Below are 19,900 nucleotides of genomic sequence, written 5' to 3' on the forward strand. Positions count from 1 at the left end.
GCCCGCCGGGAGGTGTAGTTCCCCGCCGTCGCCATTTTGTGGCGAGGGAACTACAACTTTCCCGTGAGCGAGGACAATTCTCGGGCCCTGCGCGGAGCCCCGCCGGCGAGGCCAGGTGCTGCCAGCGCGGCGGGCTCCGGTGCGTGCCCGAGCCGGGGAAGGCGCGGCGTGGCGGGGCGCAGGGACGGAGCGGAAGGAGAAGCCCCCGGTAGACGGGAGGAGAGAGGCTGCTGCGGGGCGGGGAGGGGAGGGGGGCAGGGCAGGGCGACAGAGCGTGTTGCGCGGTGAGGGACCGTCGCCAAACTCCCCGCTCGGGTTGCGGCGCAGGGCGAGTGGCGACCTTGGCTGCCGGGTGGCCGCGCTTAAATGCCAAAAAAAAAGAGGTGGGAGGAGGGGTGCGGGGGGGAGAAGGGGAGCGTGTGACGCTTGACCCGCATGAAGTGTGCAGCGAGGCCTGTTGCATGCGTTGAACGCAGCGGGGGCCGGGCGTTGCGGCTCCTATCCCGGTTGGGAGTTCAGGCCAGGCCCTAAGCGCTGTATGTATGTGTGTGTGTGCGTGCGTGCGCGTGTGCCCGTGTGTATATATATATATACACACACGCGCGCACACACACACGCAGACATATATATTTAAAAAAAAAAAAAAAAAAAAAAAGAGCCAGGTCCATTTAAAGTTGCTGCCGGAGAGCTGTTCTCATTGGTTAGGGGGGAGCTGGAGGAGCGGAGACACACACGGTGCGCGCAGCCCTTGCTGCCGCCGCTGCTGCTGCCGCTGCCGCCGCCGGAGCCGCCGGAGCCGCCGCCGCTGCTGGAGTTGTCTCTGCCGCTTTCCCTGCTGCAGCGGCACAAACGTGACTTCCAACGTTTTGATTATTTATCTTCTCCTTTCGGCCCCTTTCCTTCTCCAAGATGTAACTACAGCTCTGACACTAAGGACCTGCAGATCGCTTAGGTGGCTTGAGAAAGAGAAAAGGGGATATCAAGGGCGTCGTTTTTTTGTGTTTAGGGGGAAATTTTCCATTATAATGTTTCACTAAAGTGATTTTTTTTTTGTTTGTTTCCTTCGCATTCGTCTTTTTTTTTTTTTTTTTTTTTTTTTTCCGTCCCCCATTCCTCGGATTTATTGCTAGGAGAATCACATTGTGAGGAAAGAAAGTCGGATTACAAGATACCACTACAAACAACCCCCTCCCCCCAGGATTTTTTCGGTATTTTTTTTTTTTTTTAAATTGTCGCGGCTTTAATTCATGAAGCAATTGTCCCCTTTTGCAATCAGAATTTGGATACCAGAATGAGCAAAGAAAGACCCAAGAGGAATATAATTCAAAAGAAATACGTAAGTGGTAATAACATATATCGTTTGACTCCCAATTTTAGGAAATGGCAGCGAATGTCAAGTTTATAGCTAATCCTGCAGCTACAAGGCTTTCGAAACAAATGTGATACTGGATTTTATTTTTTTGCGGTGTGGTGGGGGAGTTTCAGAGGCCCTTTTTAACGGGGAAACCTTCTACCCAGTTTGGTTATAAAACCAGATTTGTGTAGCGATTCCTCCAGTGAATAAATGTATTGACCTCAAATGACACAATCATAATCTAGTTTTAGATGAAAGGCGAGGAGCTCGGGGGGCTGCCGCGCTAATGTCACGAAGCTGCCTTTTCAAGCGCTTGTATTAATATTGCGCTTTTGCATGCGAAAGGAGGTATTTTTTGATGATCTGCGTGTGTATGTCCCCGTCTGGTGAAGCGGCGGCGGCGGTTGCTGGAAGCCCTTTAAGTTGAAGTCGAGTGTGTCTGGTTATGGCGAGCTCGTTTCTCGCACCACCACATCCCATCTCCTGTGCGCGATCGTCTCCTCCTCTGCCTTGCGATAGAAACCGAACCAGCCGGGGATCGCGTTACCGGGAACGCTTTCCTCGGGATTGACTGGAATAATGGGGAAAATGGCTCGCTACAGTTTTAAAATAATTCATTATGATGCCTCGAAAATTTGGGCTAATCCAGTGCAGCCCGGGCTGTATTTCTGCCTTTCTTTATTCAACCGCTTAACCAATCCCTTATAATTGTCTAATCCTTTAAACATATAAATGTGGATGGATAGTTGGATTTTTGTTCGTGCTCCAGTTACGTTTTGATTGGCATTGGGGAGTTTTTCATTACGTTTGGAAAAACTGAGGAGAATTAGCCAAATACGCAGTAGAGCGAATAATGATTTTTATCTGCACGTTTTTAAAAAAATTCTTCATTTTGTTGGGGTGGTGGTGGTGGAAGATACAAATCCATGCTTTCGGGTGTGTTTGATGCGAGGCTTTAAAAGTTGTAGTTTATATCGCGCCTGTCGTTTGTGCCGATTTTTTTCAGCGAGGGGTGTTTCTTGGCAGGGAGGGTGACCTTCGGGACACTTTCCCTCGCTATTATATAGATTTGGTAAAAACTGCAGTTGACTCCAGCTGACTGCCGCTATCGATTGCCCGCCCCGCTGAAACGCAGCCCGGGGGGGGGGGGGGTGGGGGGCTGCGCGCTATTTCGGAGCTGCCCCCCCCCCCCCCCCCGAAATTTCCGAATTAAAATACATCCGCATTGCAGAGGAGCGGGGAGCCCGGGGCCGGCGAGTTTAAAGTGTTGCATCGAAACGGGAACGGCGGGTGGAAAGTCTGGCGAAACACGCGAGGCGTCCACGTTTCCCAGGCAGGCAGACAAAAGCGGGGCGGGGGGGGGGGTGTGTGGAGGAAACCGCGGTGTTAATAATTAAGAGGGGGGGTGAAGGGGGGGGGTGAGATCGCCCCAAACCGCTGCTCTCGCGGGGGCGAACAATGCGGCGCCGCTCCCGCACCGCCGGGCAGGGGGTGAGGGGGGCTCCCGCCGGCCCCGCGCCCCGGGGGAAGGTAGGAGGGACGGGGGCGAGCGCGGCGGGGCGGGCGGGCGATGTGTGCCGAGCGCTCCCCGGTTCCAACTTCGCGGCGGCGCTTTTTTCTTTTTTTTAACACCCCCTCCCCCCCTTCTTTCCCCCTACCCCCCCCTTTTTTTTTTATTTTCGGCAGGGGGCGGGGGCGCGGGCGGCGGTGCCGGCGGGGCGCGCTGGCGGCGGCAGCAACAGGTTGCCGGGGCTGTGACGGGAGCCCGCGGGCCGCCGGCCACGCCGCCGCCCGGCCAGGTTCGCCCTGCTCCCGTGACGTCACAAAGGGAAGGGCCTGCGCGCCGTGGAATCTTCGTCGCCTAGGCCCCCCCGCCCCGCTTCGCGCGCCCCCCCCGCCCCCGCTGTGACGTCAGAGCCGAGGCGGGGCGGGGGCGGGGGGAGGCCCCGGGGCAGCGCTCGGCGGCGGCGGCGCCGCGGGGGGGGGAAGGGAGGGGGCGGCCCGGCCCCGGGCCAGGTGAGCAGGTGCGGGGCCGCCCGGCCCGGCCCTGCCGGTTTCGGGGTGGGAGGTTGGTCGGTCGGTCGGTCAACGCGCCGCCCCGAGCGGAGGGGAGGGCCGGTCACGTCGCCCTGGCGGGGGCGGAGGCGTGGGGACGCGGCGTGGCGACACGCGTGGCACGTTTCCTCTTGCCCGTGACCTTCGGGCGCTGCGGCAGCCCGGCGGAGCACGCCGGGCCTTGGCCGCCGCCGCCTCCTCCTCCTCCTCGCCGGTGCCGGCCGGGCCTTTTGTTGTCCGCCTGCGCGGCTGCAGGTGTGAGCGCCCGCCCCGGGTCGGGGCCGCCACCGCGTCCCGGCCTCCGCGGGGGCCGCTCGTCCCCGGGTCGGGGTCCTTGAGCACCCCTCCCCCCTCCCCGCCCCCAACCCGTGCTGTCAGGCTGGCCCCCACCGGTGGCACCCCGCGGCCCGGAGGCAGGCCTCTCCGGCCCGGGCGTCCCGGCACCGCCGCAGGTGACCCGGGAGAGGCAGTGCGGAAAGCCGGCAGCGGCTGAGGCAGGCCTCGCCTCCCCGGCCTCCCTGCCCCGCGGCCGGGCCGCAGCGGAACAATGGCCCGCCGGGTGTCGGGCCCGGCCGCGGAGCCGCCGGTGCTCCCGTCCCCGAGGCGAGGGCCGCGCCGGGGGTGATGCCCCGCCGTGGGGAGCGAGGGCCCAGCCGAGTGATCCCGGGTGCACAGGCCCCGAGCGCGGCTGTGGTGGCCCCGCTCCTCGCATCGCTGCGGGTTGTCGTATCGGGAGTGGAGCCTGTTCAGGCTGCTGCTTTTCGGCGTTTGCGAAATGAATTCTGAAAACAAAAAGGTGGTGAGAACAATGGAGTAAAGCCTGTGCCTTGCGGGCTGCCGTGGCGGGGCTTGGCTCCCTGCTCCTGTAACTGGTTGCAGTTAAAAGTTCTCTTAAACTTTGAGAGCGTTATCTTTTGCAACTGATAACCCAGGAACGGGGAAATCCGGGTATGCATCTTTTTTTTTCTGTGCTTTAAAAACGCTATCACTTAATTTTTAAAAGAACTATGGCTGACTCATACAAATCTTTCTTCTCACTTTACCCTCCTCCTTCTCAAACATCTTTACATATCAAATATTGCCTTTTGGCTCAAGCCTCAGAAAACTGACAGCTTTGTAAAGCATCAGCCGAGAAGCCAGACTGCATTCAGTATGCGCTTGGAATTAATAGTTCTTAAATGAAAAGCTTTGAAGTCTTAAGCGTAATTTCACAGGTGCATTTTTCTGCCTGTTTTTGTGATGCTGAATAGCAAATCTTCTGTTCTCGCTGGTTTAGGTGTCAGAGTATCAGACCTGGATTACTCTCTTAAAATACCTGCACAATTCTGCAACGGTAGCAGATGGCAAAAGATAATTAAGGAGTAATGTCACTGCTGTCGCCTCGTGTGATTTGTTTCCTTGTCCTTGCAGAAGTAAAAGTGCTGTAGTCTGCCATGAGGTGACACGCTTCACCTACAGACGGCCTGGTAAGCCCCTCAGACAGAGGGCCTGCAAGGCCTGTCCAGGATTAGCCTGCTACAGACATCCGAGGAGAGCTCCTGTGAGTGCTGCAGCCTTTGAAAAAATGCTCTCTACTTGGGCGTGCTTGAAGCGGGCTCAGGGAGTTTTGGGGGGGGCACGGTGACCACGCAGTACCACCTCCTCCTGTGTAAAGGATGTTTGTGTGGCCCTTGGCACCCCAGGGCTTCTGCCCAACCGTCCTGCCCTGCTTTTTTTTTTTTTTCTGTGGGAGTTTCCTCATTTCTCTCCTGCAGCCCCACAACTGACAGCGTGCTTTAAGTTTGATGACTTCCTACAAGAAATAATGTGAATACACCAGTGGCAGCAGAGGTATTCAGTGTACATTGCATCTTATTTCACATAACCTTCTGGAGCTTTCTTGTGCTGGGTTTTTCTTAGGCTTGCAGTAACAATTCCAGCAGCATAGTGTGCTCAACTATCACTTTTTTCTGTATGTATAACTTTAGCTAATGGTGTAAGGATGCTAGCTGCACTTGAGATCTGAGTTTGAGTTCCTCTTAACCTCCTCCTGGTCTCTTGAGACTACAGCATTATGTTGTAAGTGGCTATGTGGTAGCATGTAACTAGAAACTAGTAATTATTTTTTTTTTTTTCCTAAGGAATATTTGCTTTTTGCTATCAACAAATGCTTTGCCCTGAGATACTAATGGACTCCTGCTCACTCAGGTGCACCGTGAGCCAGGAGTCCATGAGCCAGCAGTCTCTGTAAGATGCTGTCCAGAGTGAATTATAATGAATCAAGGCCCCTGTGAAGAGTTTCTAATGTTCATTAAGCACTTTCACCTTCTCTTACGAGGCCTACTAAGCCAGTATTAAAAATATATTACCCCTTCTTTTTCTGTAGATGTAAAATAATAGCTAATGTTATGCATATGCTAAAGTGTGGTATAAACGTCAGCTGATTCTGTAAGGCAGTAGCATTCCCTCCATTTTATTGTTTGATGAAACAGAAAGAAGTTTAAATTACTTGCCTGAAGCTACATACTGTAACAGTGGCAGAGATGGAACTAATCTGTATTTCTGCAGCCTTGTCCAATATTCTATCCTGTAGCTTACAGGCTTTTGCTATGAGGCATGGCATCTGCTATACAGGGACTACTTTATGCAGTTCAGTTATTTTCTTCAAGATTTTCCCCCTCCCTGTTATGGTCTGGACTGTTAGATTAACAGTGCATTTTTAACATAATAATAAAATAAAAGAGGTATTTCAGTATGGGTACTTGATTTCTTTTGAGTGATGATCATACCCTGCAGCTGATAGAGACCAGTTGATACTGTGATGACTCAGCTGTGGGTGTATTACATAAAGTAGGTCAATTTTTAAATCTCATAGTGTGAAGCTAAAGAGACTCCAGATTTAAAATTTATGTTTTGTTTATACACATTGTTGATATTTCCTGGTTTGAACATAACTGAAAGTTCTTGAGGGGGAGGGAAATGTTTTTTGGGGTTGATCTGAGGGATTTTTTTGGCCATTTATATCATATAGTGACTGAATTCAATCAACTTGAACTTGGGGAGGGAGGGGAAACACCAGCTGCTTTCATTTCTAAAGTTTCCAGTTTGCAGCACTCCAGTGAAAGGGAGGCTTAAAGGTAATTTTAAAGTAGGGAAAGGAAAAGCAGAGACAGGTTTATTACTTTTTATTACAAGCACCCAGCTTTTGTGTGATTTAGCAGATGTGGTATTTGCAGAGGAATACATGCATTGCTGCGAAATCCAAATTTGCATTTAAAACATTCTGTTTTTTCCCCCCAGTCCTTTGCATGGCTTTCTTCCCAACTATAAATGTAAACCAAGTGTAAATGATGCATTGTTTGCCTTAGTGGGCAGACAGTCTGAAAACAATAGTGCTGATGGATTTGACTGCCTCTGTGTAAGATTAATGGGACATTAACTTTCAAGTCTAATAATGCAAATTTCAGTGTTGCCAAACCTGAGCTTCCCTTAAATGTTTCCTGATGCCGATGGCCCTAAATGTCCCTATGCAATGGGCCAAAACTTCAGTTGACAGTTTTTACAATCTAGCTCTTCAGCAGCAGCACAAAGCCCCCTAACCTCTTGTTACGACTTGAGAGGAAAGGGTAAAACGTACCTGGAGTTTAATGTCCAAGTGAACGATGGGGTATGGTATGCATATACTTTTTATATTTAGTACCATTTTTTATTTAAAGCATTTTTAAGTGGTAGGAAGCCACCAGGAAACTTAAAAGCTGCAAATCGCTTGTAAAATTCAGGTCTAGTATGTGAGGAGTACTTGGCGCTGAAATTCAGATACAGGAAATAATATGCTTGCCAAAATGTATTTGGTGTTCTCTTAGATCTTTGATGGGTTGGTTGTTTTGCTGGCTCATTACTACTGGGAATATTGGATGCGATCCTTCTTGGTTTTTAACGGGCAGGTTTTATTTGGGAACTCTTGGTTTTCATTTGTAGGGGTGGGTTTATTTCAGTCAGTCACAAAAACGTTTTCTCAATGAATCAGTAGGTAGAAGGTTTAAAACCATTTGCCATTTCACATGCTCGGGTTTCACACTTTCCCTCGTGTAATGACATCCTGTTCTGATGTTGTTCCTTCAGTAGTCTGGCAGAGGCCTGGTATTTCCAGTGGTGGGCTGTGGGAAAGGAATAAACCCTTTAATTATAGCAGTGAGGGCTTGCTCGAAAATATGCTTAGCTCTCTTCCCCTCCACGTGTGCTTTCTTTTTGTCCATCGCTTCCTTATGCCGATGAAGGGACTGAAGCTGTAAAATGCTGCTGTTCAACTTGCCCTGCAAGCGTGGCCACGATCAGTGGCAAAGCTGAGCCGTGGCTGAGAGCATTGCTGTGCTGAACACCATGTCTCAAGGCTCTCAGCTAGAGATCACAGCTCCCTGGTCTGCGAGCAGACGGATGGCGTGAGTGTGCCCCATCTGCTCCTGTGCGAAGTTTATCGGTTTACATTTATGCTGCTGCAGAAGGCTGTTTGGAGTGACCAGCTTGGCTGAGCACGAAACAAGGGAAAAATGCTCAGGTGGAAATCATCGTTCCACCAGTTCACATAGGGAAGAGCGGCATCTGAAACTGCTTCAGCATTTCTGCGTCAAATGTCTCATCCTGGACTGGCACGTCATAAACCATATCCTGTATTTTTATCTGTGGGAACAAAACCCTTTTATGCCCGATTAAAGAATCAGGCATAAAAATGGGATTGTGTGATTAAAAAAATGCAACACAAACAAAATGAGAAACCTGTACTAAGGTCTCCGTACACTTTCTGCATGTAGGTGAGGCCTGTGGAGCAAGAGTAGTTTGTGGTCAGGTTGGGTTTAGTGCCTGTAGGATTGTTACAGTTGCAGTCAGACATTTTGACACTGCTAAAACCGGTTTAGCAAAAATGTGACGATGCCCCCAGAAGAGTTTATAATTGCATCACTTGAGGGGCATGGCTTAATCCTTTCTAAATGTCTCTCCTGTAACGTATAATCTGCTTGGTCTGTCCTACTTGGGTTTTTGCGGTCTTTTCTGCCAGGTTCTTCCCTTGATTTGCTCTACAAAAAGGCAGCTTTGGATTTGTGGCTGTTACTATATTGCTTTTACTTCCTAAAGGCTAGAAGAAATGCAAATAATAAGAATCAAGTCGAGAAACTGTGGCCTGCTGTGGTATTCACGTCCCTGTGCTCTGCTTTCAGTTCTTTGAGCTTGCCTTGCTGGTCTGACATCTTTCGGATGACGTGATGGTTGCAGGAGACGAGCATGTTTTGGCACACACATGCTATGATGACTGGCTAACGATATTTATAAAGTTCAAAAATAAACCATGGGAGCTCATTCTGACATAATCTACTAATCTTAGTTTTGCACTTTGATACTGTGTTGTCTGAGCCAAGTTAGGATAACTATATATTGCAAGCAGTTCATTTTTAGCTTTGCTTGCAGATTAGTGTTGAAGCAATGCGTGCTTTTAAATTAAGAATGATGGGAGTGAATTTGGAGAAATTGTTGGCTCTTTCAACTATATGCATATGGAAATCAGCTCTGTGTCTATTTTTAAAACAGGTTTATGTGAGTGGGTAGAGATACATGTTCCCCAATATTTCTGGACAATGTTGTGTACTGGCATTTTGACTTGATGTTTTTTTCCTTCACTGCCCACAAGGACAGGATGGTCTTTTCTGCCCTTTCTATGGGAAGGACTTTCTTTTCTCTTTGAGGATTGTGCTTTATTTTCTTCTGGATAAAAAAATCTGCTATTGCTTTAGGTAAACTTTAGTCTCGTGCGAGGCATCTGGCTAGTCACGCTGCATTTTGAGGAGTCCAACCAAGACAGTGAGCTTCTGAGGCTCCTCAGTGACAGGAATTCAGTTTCCTGTAGGCCATGACAACTCCATTTAAACAGCTAATAACAATTTTCTAGCTGCATGTGGGAATGGCCTGCGTTTTTAAGAAATACAAAGAGGAACTTGCAGATGTAAAGCATGCAAGTCAAGCGAATTGCAATGTACAAATTTTTTTTGAGGTTGCTACTAATAAAGTGGACAGAAACCATGCGTCTTAGACAAGAGTCTGTCCAGGGTCTCACTCTTTGAGATGCTTATCATTATTTTTATTAGTTGTCATATTTAGCATATAATTTGCTATGCTGTTTTAAAACTGTGAGTCTTTATGCCCCGAAAGTACATAGCCTAGAAATTGCATTTATACTTTCAAGTTGCTGCAGGCTACCACCGTATGTTTATAGTTTTTTTCTTTTTATAAGGTGCCTGTTAGGCAGATTAAGAGTGATTTAGAGAAGGGATGTGTTTCCTTCTTTCTCGCCTTTTTTATTTCATGGATATTACTTTCAGCCAGTTTGTCCCACAGAGTTCTTTTTGGTACATCAAAGTTGTAAGCCAAATCTCTCAGCTGCAGTGTGCATGCTAAAAACCCCGTAACACAAATTTCCAACCCTGCACGTATGCCAGATCAATTAACTTCTTAACTCAACTCGAGCTGAAAAAAAATAGAACTGCTTCTGTTTTGGTTTCAGCCCTACAAAACTTGGTCTAGACTTTTGAATTTACAAAACTCAAAGCCAAACAAAAAGAAGGTTTTCTGTAATTGTTTGTAAAATTGACTGATAACTAAGCTGGTGTTGTAGGTGGTTCCTTTTTGGGTGATGTTCCAAACCACCAGCCTTAATGTGAGTGTTTTTCACGGAAGGATGACATAGATGGATGCCCGAGTTGTGGTTTTCTGATTGACAGTCTCTTTTTTTCCCCCCTCGCAAAGAGCAGTGATAGTGATGAAAATTCTCATGGCCTATTGCCATTGTGCAGACTGGCTTTCTGAGACCAGGGAACATCCCTTTCAGTTTTGGATATAAAGCAGAAGTTAATGCGTTAGAATAATATTTCCTCTAATCATTTATTAAAAGCTGTACTACACCCGAGTAAGATTGTAAAATGGTAGTCTTTCTGCTGCTGAGGCCTTTATCTTAAGTTTGAAAAGCTTTTACCAATGTTACTTTTTTTGCTCTAGTTATTCAACATATAATGGGGACACAGTAATATCACTTTGTAAGACAAGAGGCTTCGTGTTACTTAAAAGCTGGAGTTACAGCATGTTACAGTAACTGTAACTTGTGAATTATTTATAACTTGGAAGAAATAATAGTTGTTCTAATGGCAAATAATTTTGAAGCTGGCTTTTTCTTTTTTTCAAGTCTGTCTGTGATGCCTTGAACCAATAAAACCTACAAAAATAAGAAGTAGCCGTCGAGAGAAGCTGTCCTGTCCTGTTCTACTGTCCCCTTCTTCCTATTTCTGGTGGGAATGTCCAGTGTGTAGCTTTTGCATTTTGCCTTCAGTAACAACGTTGTGAATGTGGAGACCAGTAAGCTGCCTAATGCTGTGTTTTTATGATCGTTTTAAGCCTGCACTGCACTGGAAGGAGTGGTTTAACTTTCCTCTGGCTGCCTGTTTCCCCTCTCTTCTGCAGGCCAGCATGTGTACCAGGTGATGACTCCCCCTGCAGATTGGGGACTTTCCCGGTTAAAACTGAATTGACAAAATATGGTTGATTTTTAATGTGAATTTATTTAATATTGCAGTTTGTGATGTAGCTATAAAAATACTTGGTCTGGGGAAAGTGTTGCAGGGGCACAAAATGAAGCAGCAAGGGAGGGGTTGGATTGCTTCTGTTAGCAATAGTGTGAGCTTAAATGGACTGTGAAATCATGACTAAATAGGAGTCAAGATATATGTTTTATTTCCTAGCAAACAAAATCAGCTGTCCTTGTCTGTTCTAAGGATTGTTCGTGCATGGATTTTGCTGTACTGTCCTACTGCTGGAAGCATGGTGAATATTAAATAAGGCTGAAATGAAGTTAGGCTACGCAGGTGAAAATGAAGCTGGAGGTGTTTGTGCCTGTGGTCATGGTAGTGCCATAATAATTTCCAAAGTATTAAAATATGTTAGAAGAGGATTAAAAATGTGCAACTGTTGTTACGTGTTGTGCTGGTGCTTAGATAGGATTTGAACAATTTTAATCTTAAACAAGAGAAGAAAAAAGGGGAAAAAAAATAAGATACCTGTGCTACTGGAAGCCGAGTTCCACTGCTAGATATGGTAGAAGAAGTACTCTTTTTAATTCAACAGCCACACGCACCCACCCCACAATACAAGAGGTCCACTGTAGAAGTGAAGCCAGTGTGCCGTTCTACTTTCTACAACAAGGACCTGGTTACAGAAGGGAGTTCCTCCAGAAATTTCCTGTGCCTTTATTTGTCTTATCTTGTACTACTGAAGAGTAAGTTCAGATAGCTTCTCTTGTTAAAACCACTCGTGTCTATTGAATGTGCAAGCAAACTGAAGTGCTGATGCATTTTTGCCCCAGGTTCCCAAGTAGTGTGAGAAGGCCAAACCATGTCAAATCAAGAAGCTACAGAAAACAAGGTTTCCTTTAATTATAGGAACATCAGGATGTGGCATCACATGCCTTTTTCTCAGCATTGAAGCCAGCAGTGGTGACCCTACTGATCTTTCCTTCATGGTATAGTGCTTTAGCCGTATCAATACAATTAAAATGCTGCATGCGAAATTGGGTCACTAAAATTATCAGGCTTAAAAAGTAGTTATGCCAATTCTCTCCTTTCTTCTCTCACCTCATCTTTAAATGGTCTGGTTTCAGTGTAAGCCTGCAAAGACATTTTAGTGGCACAGTTAAGGAAACAGTGGGGTACAAGTACCTCTTTGGCTTTGCTGCGGATTAGAAAGGCATATGGAACTGCACCCTCAGTTTCAATCCTGCAAGGCGCTTTAGCACGTGCCTGTCTCAAATGTATGAATACTCTTACTGACGTCAGTTGAAGTACTTGGAGCCTTGTGAGTTAAGCACATGCCGAAGTGCTTTTCAGGGCTCGAGATTTTGCCATTCCTGTGTAAGAGTGTGTGCAAGTATTTGCAAGCAGGAATGTTAGTTTTCTAAGAGGGTGATAGCCATTTAATGGCTTTAATGGCTTTACTAGATGTAGTCCTGCCTGGTTTTTTTATTCTGAATTGTTTCTTTTTCTTTTTGCTTTTCCAGAGCCCTCTCTTAATATTTTATTTAAATGCAATAACTGTGTCTTTCCTTAGTCTTCTCTTCATTGTAGTGTGCATGTGTGCACAGTACTGGCATTTTTTAACAGTTCACTCCCGCCCCCCCCCCCCCCCCCCCCCCTTGTCTTCTAGTTCCATGCTTTTCTCTTTCTCTCATTTCTGTGTGTTTCCCTGATTGGGCTCCTCTATCCACGTCGTCCTCGTCTGAAGAAATTAGCTCTTGCGAAGCTGCTGGCATTTCTTTCGCAAGAAAGCGAAACGAACTAATGTCGTAGTATTATTTTCTTTTCCTGAAGGTGAGAGGGGAAGATGAGGAAAGGTTCCTGCAGTTCATTTTGGGGGCAGCTCCATAGGAAATACTTTGGAAGGGGAGGGATTGCGCTGTTGCTACTTGTCTCTCAAGCCTGCATGCAGAATTTGAGTGTTGGTTGTAGAAAGTACTGGCTGTGTACTTACGTTATGCAAGGCTCAGCAAACTGTTAATGCGCAAATACTGTGGAGGAAAAGTAGAACATGGCCCTGCTCATCCCTTTTTACAGTCGTTTTATGAACTTTTGGGAAATCAAATCCTGCTGATGTGAGCATTCAGGAAAAGCTAGTTTCATAATTCACATACATTAAAGGCTTTTTTTTGTAAGACATTAATATTCATCTCTTTCAGTCAAGAGCGGCATTATGTGACATGACTGACCAGTCATAAAAAACAGTGCTTAGATTCCATTATTGAAGGGATCTCTGCAGTCTCCATTTGAGTATGACCTTCCAGAATAACTAAAGGTGGTCAGATTTCTTTCAGGCTGGGCGGCAGACCAGGTATAATGATTTCTGGGCCCTGTTGCTTTGGAGAGCAGAAACATAATTTTCAGCATAAATATGTTAAGAAAAGTACGGTCTCTTAAAGACTTCTGGGTAATATAATTTCTTTATATCATACTTAGTATTTCATTATACTGCTACTTCAGCTGGCTCCTATGAAAGCTGGTGGTGTATCGTGCAGAAGAAGGAATTGTGTTTATGATGTAGGTAATAATGTTTTTTCCCTTCGCAAGCATCTTTTCTTATATTATTGTTGATTCCTCTTCTTTTTGTGGTGTCATTTTATGACTCTTGCAGTTAAGGATGCAGTGAAATTAATTCCCTGTGGGCATTTTGGAAATTACTGGTTCACTAATTTGGATGGAGGAGACTGAAGGAATAAACTATTATTTCCTTTTTTCGCTAACTTCTCTCAGATCCTCTCAGGAGTGAGTCTGTCATTTTTTCCCCTTACAGACAGCCCCTCTCTTAATGCATTAACTCCTGGTCTACTCATGCCTGATGACTGGTCAGGCCATTCCTGCTAGGCTCTGCCTCCTGGCCCAGATGGGACCAGGAACGGCGTTCCTGCACGCACGCCTCTCTGCACGTGTCCTGCTTACCCCTCTGGAATAGCGTTGAGTTGACCACAGGGATTCCCTGGCAAAGTGGTTAGAAGGTTTTTAGCTTTTTGGAAGATTTTTTCTGGATATGCCTTTGCTTCTTTCTTTCCTTTCTGTCCTTCGGTTGTCCCTGTTCACCTTGCATAACCACGAGTAGGTATGTGATACTGACTGAGGGACTGCTTGGTTATCAGCTCTACGGAATCTGTCTCCTTCACATGAGCTCTTTTCAGAGGTGTTTCAAAGCGTTGTCAATTTATCGCCTGCACGCTACAAGCATGACTGCAGCTGCGTCTGGGGCTTTGTCAGGGAAGCAGGAGTGTGCTCAGCTCTGGAGAGCTAACCTGCCCTTCGGCACAGTTTGTGAAACCAAGTTTAGTATAATGTGAGAAAAATGGCCAGGATCTGTATCCATGGTTGGAGTCCTGCTCATGTGGAGGATGGCTTGCCCTGAGTTCCCGGTTAGGTCCTACCACTATTCCTGTCTTTAGCTGCCTTGGCAATATTTTTGCTGCTTTTACTTTCGTGTTCTCCCTCAGCATTGTGTCGTGGTCATGCCTTCAGAAGATCAGCTACAGCTTGGCTGATGGGCATGGTAGTTTAGGAGGGAAATGCTTTTTTGTCTTGTACAATGGAAGAATGTACATGAGCACACTACTGTTGTCTTTGGAAGAAGACTTTGAAAACGTCTGTTCAGGCATGCTTTTGAAGGTGTTCTGAAATTTGCTCTCGACTATCCTCTGTATAGGTGATTTATCACTGTTCTTCTGTTCCTGTGGAGCAGTAAATCACACCTGGGCTGAAAGGTTATCCTTTTTCCTTAAAAGGCTTCATACTTTTTTACCACTTCTTCCTTTATTCCACACTCTCCAAATATCCAGGTGTTTTTTTCCCCACCAGCGAAGATCCAGTATTTTAATCGGGAACCCACATGTTACAAAGCTGAAGCAACATAGTCTAGCACTTCAGCTTTGAAAACTCGTTCCTCTGTGGAAAAATGCCATTGAGATAGTTCCAGCTGGCTTCCAAATTTCCAATCCACTGACTTTCTCAGTGATTAGATCACCTTCTTCAATAAAAGCAAGGATCTGCAGCTGATCTGAGGGAGTTAATACATAGTTTAATTTCAACACACATGAATAATGTTAAGCCCATGCATAAACTAGTCTAGTTAAGGAGAAGAACAAAGTAATAGGTGATCTCTTGAGGCAACCCTTTGAAACAAGAAGTAATGTCTTATAAATTTTTAAGCACGTAAGAAAGAAGATTGAATAGTTGGCATTATTTGAGACAAAAGACTGTAAGAACAATTCTAAGACTGTCTGACTGACCTACTGTTCAGCTTAGAAACTAGGACAACATCTAGTAAGGGAAATCTCTGGTTATCAGGGCTCCTAATCCTGCCATAGATAAGAGAATATAAAACTGTCAAAAACAGGGTTTTAAATCTGCATCTCCCAGGTTGCTGTCATCTGCATGGCTTGCTTTTTTTTTTTTTTAAATTGGTTTGGTTGGTTGTTCGTGCAGGAAGTCCCTAGAGAGAAACCAGGACTATTTCCACAATGACATGACCTTTAGGTTCTTGAAGGTGCAAGTGTCTGCTCTCAGGGTTACCCATAGTAAAATGTTAGTTGTCTTCTTACATTCATGCCACGGCATGAAAAAGTTCTCTGAAACAAGGAAAACTCTCTGCTGTACGGCCTCATTTCATGATATTTGCCAGTGCCTGGCTTGTCTGTCTAAGTAAATTTTCTTAGCTCTTCTGTGTTGGCAAGGTCTGTAATCTCCCTGTTCTTTCTGTAGAAGATTCCCATGTCTGGCTCTTCCTGGACTAGGTTGAAGAGCTGCTTTATTGTCACTTTGGAAAAGTACCTCTGCCTACGTTTTCTCAGCACAGCAAGTTTCCTTGTTATTGTCAGTTTAACTTTCTGGTGTGGAGGACCATCGCAGATATTACTAGGGCTTAATAAACAACCTACCTTTGGATGACTATTACTGTTGTGATAAAATGATACAAGGTTGGTTGCTTATTGATTTATGCTTTTTGGCCATCTTCCAGGATGAAACTGTAACTTCATTACACAGGAGTTTCAGAACAGTACAGAGCTGTCCATTTATTTCCTTCAACTGTTATCGAGCTGACAGCTTGCCTTTGGAGGATCATATATTCAAAAGCTGCCAATTGGATCTTACTTCATTTTAGCCAAATGTGGCACAGAGTCTGAAGTGCATTTCTCCATAAGGCCCTCCCCCCTCTTTTCTTCCCTGTAACTTTTTTACCTTCTGCTCTCTCTCTCTCCTTTCCTTCACCTTCCCTTCCCCTCAGTTCCTCCTGCTGAAAATAAAAAAGGCCTGGGAACAGAGGCAATGCCACAAATGAAAGAAATTAGGTTTTTTGTTGTTGCTGCCTGTAATTTTGGTTTCTCTTAACAAGACTTTAGTTTCTCTGGCTAGATAAGTTCTGCATTGTGGAGAAATGCATGGGTTTCAAAAATGGTAAATGGAAGATATTTTTCATCTTATTATTTCTGCTAACCATACTCCTACCTCCAAGTTAGCTGCTTATTTCCAAATCGCTCATTGTGGCTTTGTTTTCCTCCTCCTGCTTCATCATTACTCTCCACTGCTGTTTTGGTACCTTTACTTGGGAAGTCACCATTTGGAAGCCTGTGTGAAGTCATCATTGGGAAGTCTATGTACTTAGCTGAGAATCCTCTAGAAGAAGGAGAATGGGGGCAAGACAAACCACGCACAACATCTGCCTATGTACTACTTGAAATCAGAAAGTATATTTCTGTTGTGGTACCCAGAGAAACGGTTTCCTCACATTGAGAAGTTGAGGACAGGCTTAAAATCTTTTCATCTCAGTGGGATAGCACCTTGAATTCTTCTAAGTGTTTTACACAACTTAGCTGCTTTTTTTGCATGTCTCTCAGCATTCCTGGAAAAATACGAGTTTTTGTGGTTCAGTCTTAAAGAAGTGTTCTTAATAACTAAGCAAAACGAGCCGAGTAGTCTATATTATAAAAGAGACAACTTTATTTGGATTTCTCTGGCCTCTCTTTTAAATATGATGTTAAATGCAATGGAAGAATAGAGTTTCAGTTCTGAACCAATGTATTCTGTCTATGAAAACTCTTTTTCAATTAATTACTTTGAAATTACTTTTCCCAAGTCATTCCTGACTCTTCTTTCAGTACATATTTATGTACTTGTAAAGTGGAAAAATAATATAATCAATACCTGGCTAAATATTACAATTTAATATGTTAGGCTGCTTGCTTTAGTCCCAAAAGAAACTCTGTAACAGTGGTATTAGATAAAAGCATGCGTACATCCATTTCCTCTAAGAGTCTGTCTCAAACTCCTTCAGATCTCAAGATTGATAATTTTGATAGTTATTTTAAATTTCAGCTGTTTATACATTCATTTTATAGAACTTTGTCGTATGTTTTATAACTTTAATGTGGATTATTTCTTAATTTTGCCTTGTTTCCTACTTAAGCGATATTCTGTAATTACCTGATTCACTGTGGTTTTGTGTAAATGAAACTATGAAATCTGTTGTCAATTAGCAATCAATGTGGTATCCATATTTTTAAATGTTATAAATTGCCTATTAGAGCTAATTTTCCAGGGCATCTCTATCTCCGTTCTTAATGTAATGCAGAATATTTTACAATAATGCCTAGGTTAACAATGATAGTCTTGCTGTATTGTGCAAAAAAGGCTTCTGTGCAGACCCAGCTGGGTTTCAGGCTTAATTCATTGCTCTATGGTGGGATCACCACAGCTGCTGTGGGGCCTTTACAAATGCAAAAAAGCTGTCAGTGTTTGTTTCATCAGATGCATAAGTGATGAGGCCAAGTTGAGGAATCCATTCCAGTGCGCGGTGTGCATGCTGGAGGCATTATTGTTTACAGAATTAGTGTCTTAATGCTTCAAAATACATGGTGTGTGTTTTGCCTTAGAGCAAAATATTTTAGGAGTAAGATGGTTTAAGGATCCTCTTCAGTTTAGTCCCCTCTTCTAACAGCGTTTGCCCTGACTCATGTAAATGTGCATCTGAATTACTGCGCTGTACCTGCCTTGGTCACGAGTAACTCGGTTCTCTTCCTGTCTTGTGCATCCTTTTTGCTACTAGTTTGATTATCATAAGCAGTCACAATTAAATAATTGCACAGCTTTAATGCAGATTTTTTTTCCCCCCTTAACTGTCAATGGGTGGAGTTGCACTAACAGTTTTCTATGGTCGCCAGAAGTCAGGGTACTTCTTTTGGCTGTCAAGGCTTGAACGAGGTTCCTTCCAGCCAATTAGAGAGTAACGATGATTGGTTTCAGAGGGTACTGCTTAAGAATGCAAAGCATGCCTCTGTGGTGGAGCTGAGCACACGGCTCCTCTACCAATTCTCCTTTCCTTTGCTTGAGGCTCCAGGAATGTAACATGGAGCAGGGCTTTTGCTTACATGATGCGACACTGGCTTTTGGGGGGTAGAAGGAGGAGGCGGGGGGGAAGTTCAGGTCTTAAATTGTTTTTCTGTGGGAGTGTTCATGTGATCTTCCAGTCTTTGTTGCCGTCAGTTGGCTGTGTGCGTGAGGTTTCATTAGGGCATGCCACCCTTCCCCGTATCATGTAACTCCACCGATAATAGGCATTGCAGGAATTTTAACTAATGCGCTGTTTAAGCCATCGTCGCTATGATTTTATTAAATATGCTTGCAGCATGGAATTTTGCTAATGCTGTGGAGTGATCTGTTATGCAAATTAAATGTAAGAATGGGCTAGTGGGATTTGTTTTCTGTCTATTGGAGACCTGTCTTTTGCATTTGGAAATGAAATGAGCTAAATGGTGCCGGCACAGGCTGCTGCTGAAATGTTCAGGCAGCCTTTGCTTTTCTGGTTGGGGGTGCAGTATCATCACTGGAGGGGCTGAGTTTGGTTTGTAGGGAGGCACGCCTGTCTGGAAGCATGCCTGACGCTGGTACATGCGGGGCACGTATGGGGTGAGTTGAACAACGTGAGTGTAGAATAGCTTAGGCACAGTCATATACAAATTAGATTATGAGATTTATTCTGGCTGGTCGTCATGGCCAGGCAAAGCTGTGTTCTCGCTTAAGCTCTTCTGCCATAATGCAGGCAGATTCCTATGCTGGAGCAAACGATGTTTAGCTCAGTGCACGACTGGTAGTATCCATGTTTGTTGGCTAAGCTGTTGGCCTGCGGCTAAAGCAGCACTTCTCTAGGTGTGATGTGTGACAAGGATACTCTCGAGTCCTGCCAGGTGAAGTGAGAAGGCAGGGAGTTCGGCTTCATTTCCAGATTTGCTGCTTCACTGAGGCACATGAGCTGCTGTAACCCAGCAGACATGAGAGGAGGATTTGCCTCCTCCCTGCGCTTGTTGCTGCTCTCGTGGCCTCTATTATCTACAGGCTCAGGCTCAAAATACAACCAGCCTCCTCTTCTCGTGCTGTTCCAGGGAGCAAGTTGCTTGCAGCACTCTCTCTGCCAGTGCTTTGTAGCTGGAAAAGCAGCAGCAGCCGAAGGAAATCTCAACCTGGCAGCCAGTACCCTCCATCCCTCCTTTTCCCGCACCTCATTTACAGTCGCTGTAAGCACTACCATTTATTTCCCTTGGAGTCTCTGTTAGTGTTTTATTATTTGTTGTTTGCTGCAGGGTAGGCAGTGGTGTGGGAGGGCTGCTTTGGGGGTGCTGAGCAGGGAATAGCGGCAGCAAGCGCTAAGGCAGGACTTGGAGGAGCTGTTCCGTCAGTGCTGGGTCCATTCCTCTGGTCTATAAATCGGGGGAAGAAAGGCAGCGGGCTTTAAACTGCAGCTGATGAAACTGCACCATAGCACTTTCTCTTGACAGAGATGAAAATAGGTTGAATGTTTTTGAGGGAGGTGGTTTTAAGAGAAACCAAAACCTCTTCGGCAAAAGGTCTGTCCATTCTTTAATGTGAAGGCCCTGTTCGGCCTCATGATGCAGTAGCT

At 45.6% G+C, this 19,900-nt stretch overlaps 1 protein-coding gene across 5 annotated transcripts in view; it reads left to right on the plus strand.

Annotated features, from left to right (window-relative positions):
• Window positions 1–40: 40 nt before the first annotated feature.
• Window positions 41–19,900, plus strand: part of JARID2 (jumonji and AT-rich interaction domain containing 2) — a 225,224-nt gene continuing 205,364 nt past the window's right edge. Inside the window, exons 1-2 of one of the 5 annotated variants that reach the window (XM_074871234.1) lie at window positions 122–139; window positions 706–1,336. In XM_074871234.1, the coding sequence (XP_074727335.1) occupies window positions 1,292–1,336 (45 nt within the window). In that variant the 5' untranslated portion in view covers window positions 122–139; window positions 706–1,291. The other 4 variants (XM_074871264.1, XM_074871223.1, XM_074871281.1 and 1 more) reach the window with 4 other exon arrangements.

Source organism: Strix uralensis, chromosome 1 (genome assembly GCF_047716275.1).
Source record: "Strix uralensis isolate ZFMK-TIS-50842 chromosome 1, bStrUra1, whole genome shotgun sequence".
Lineage (NCBI taxonomy): Eukaryota > Metazoa > Chordata > Aves > Strigiformes > Strigidae > Strix > Strix uralensis.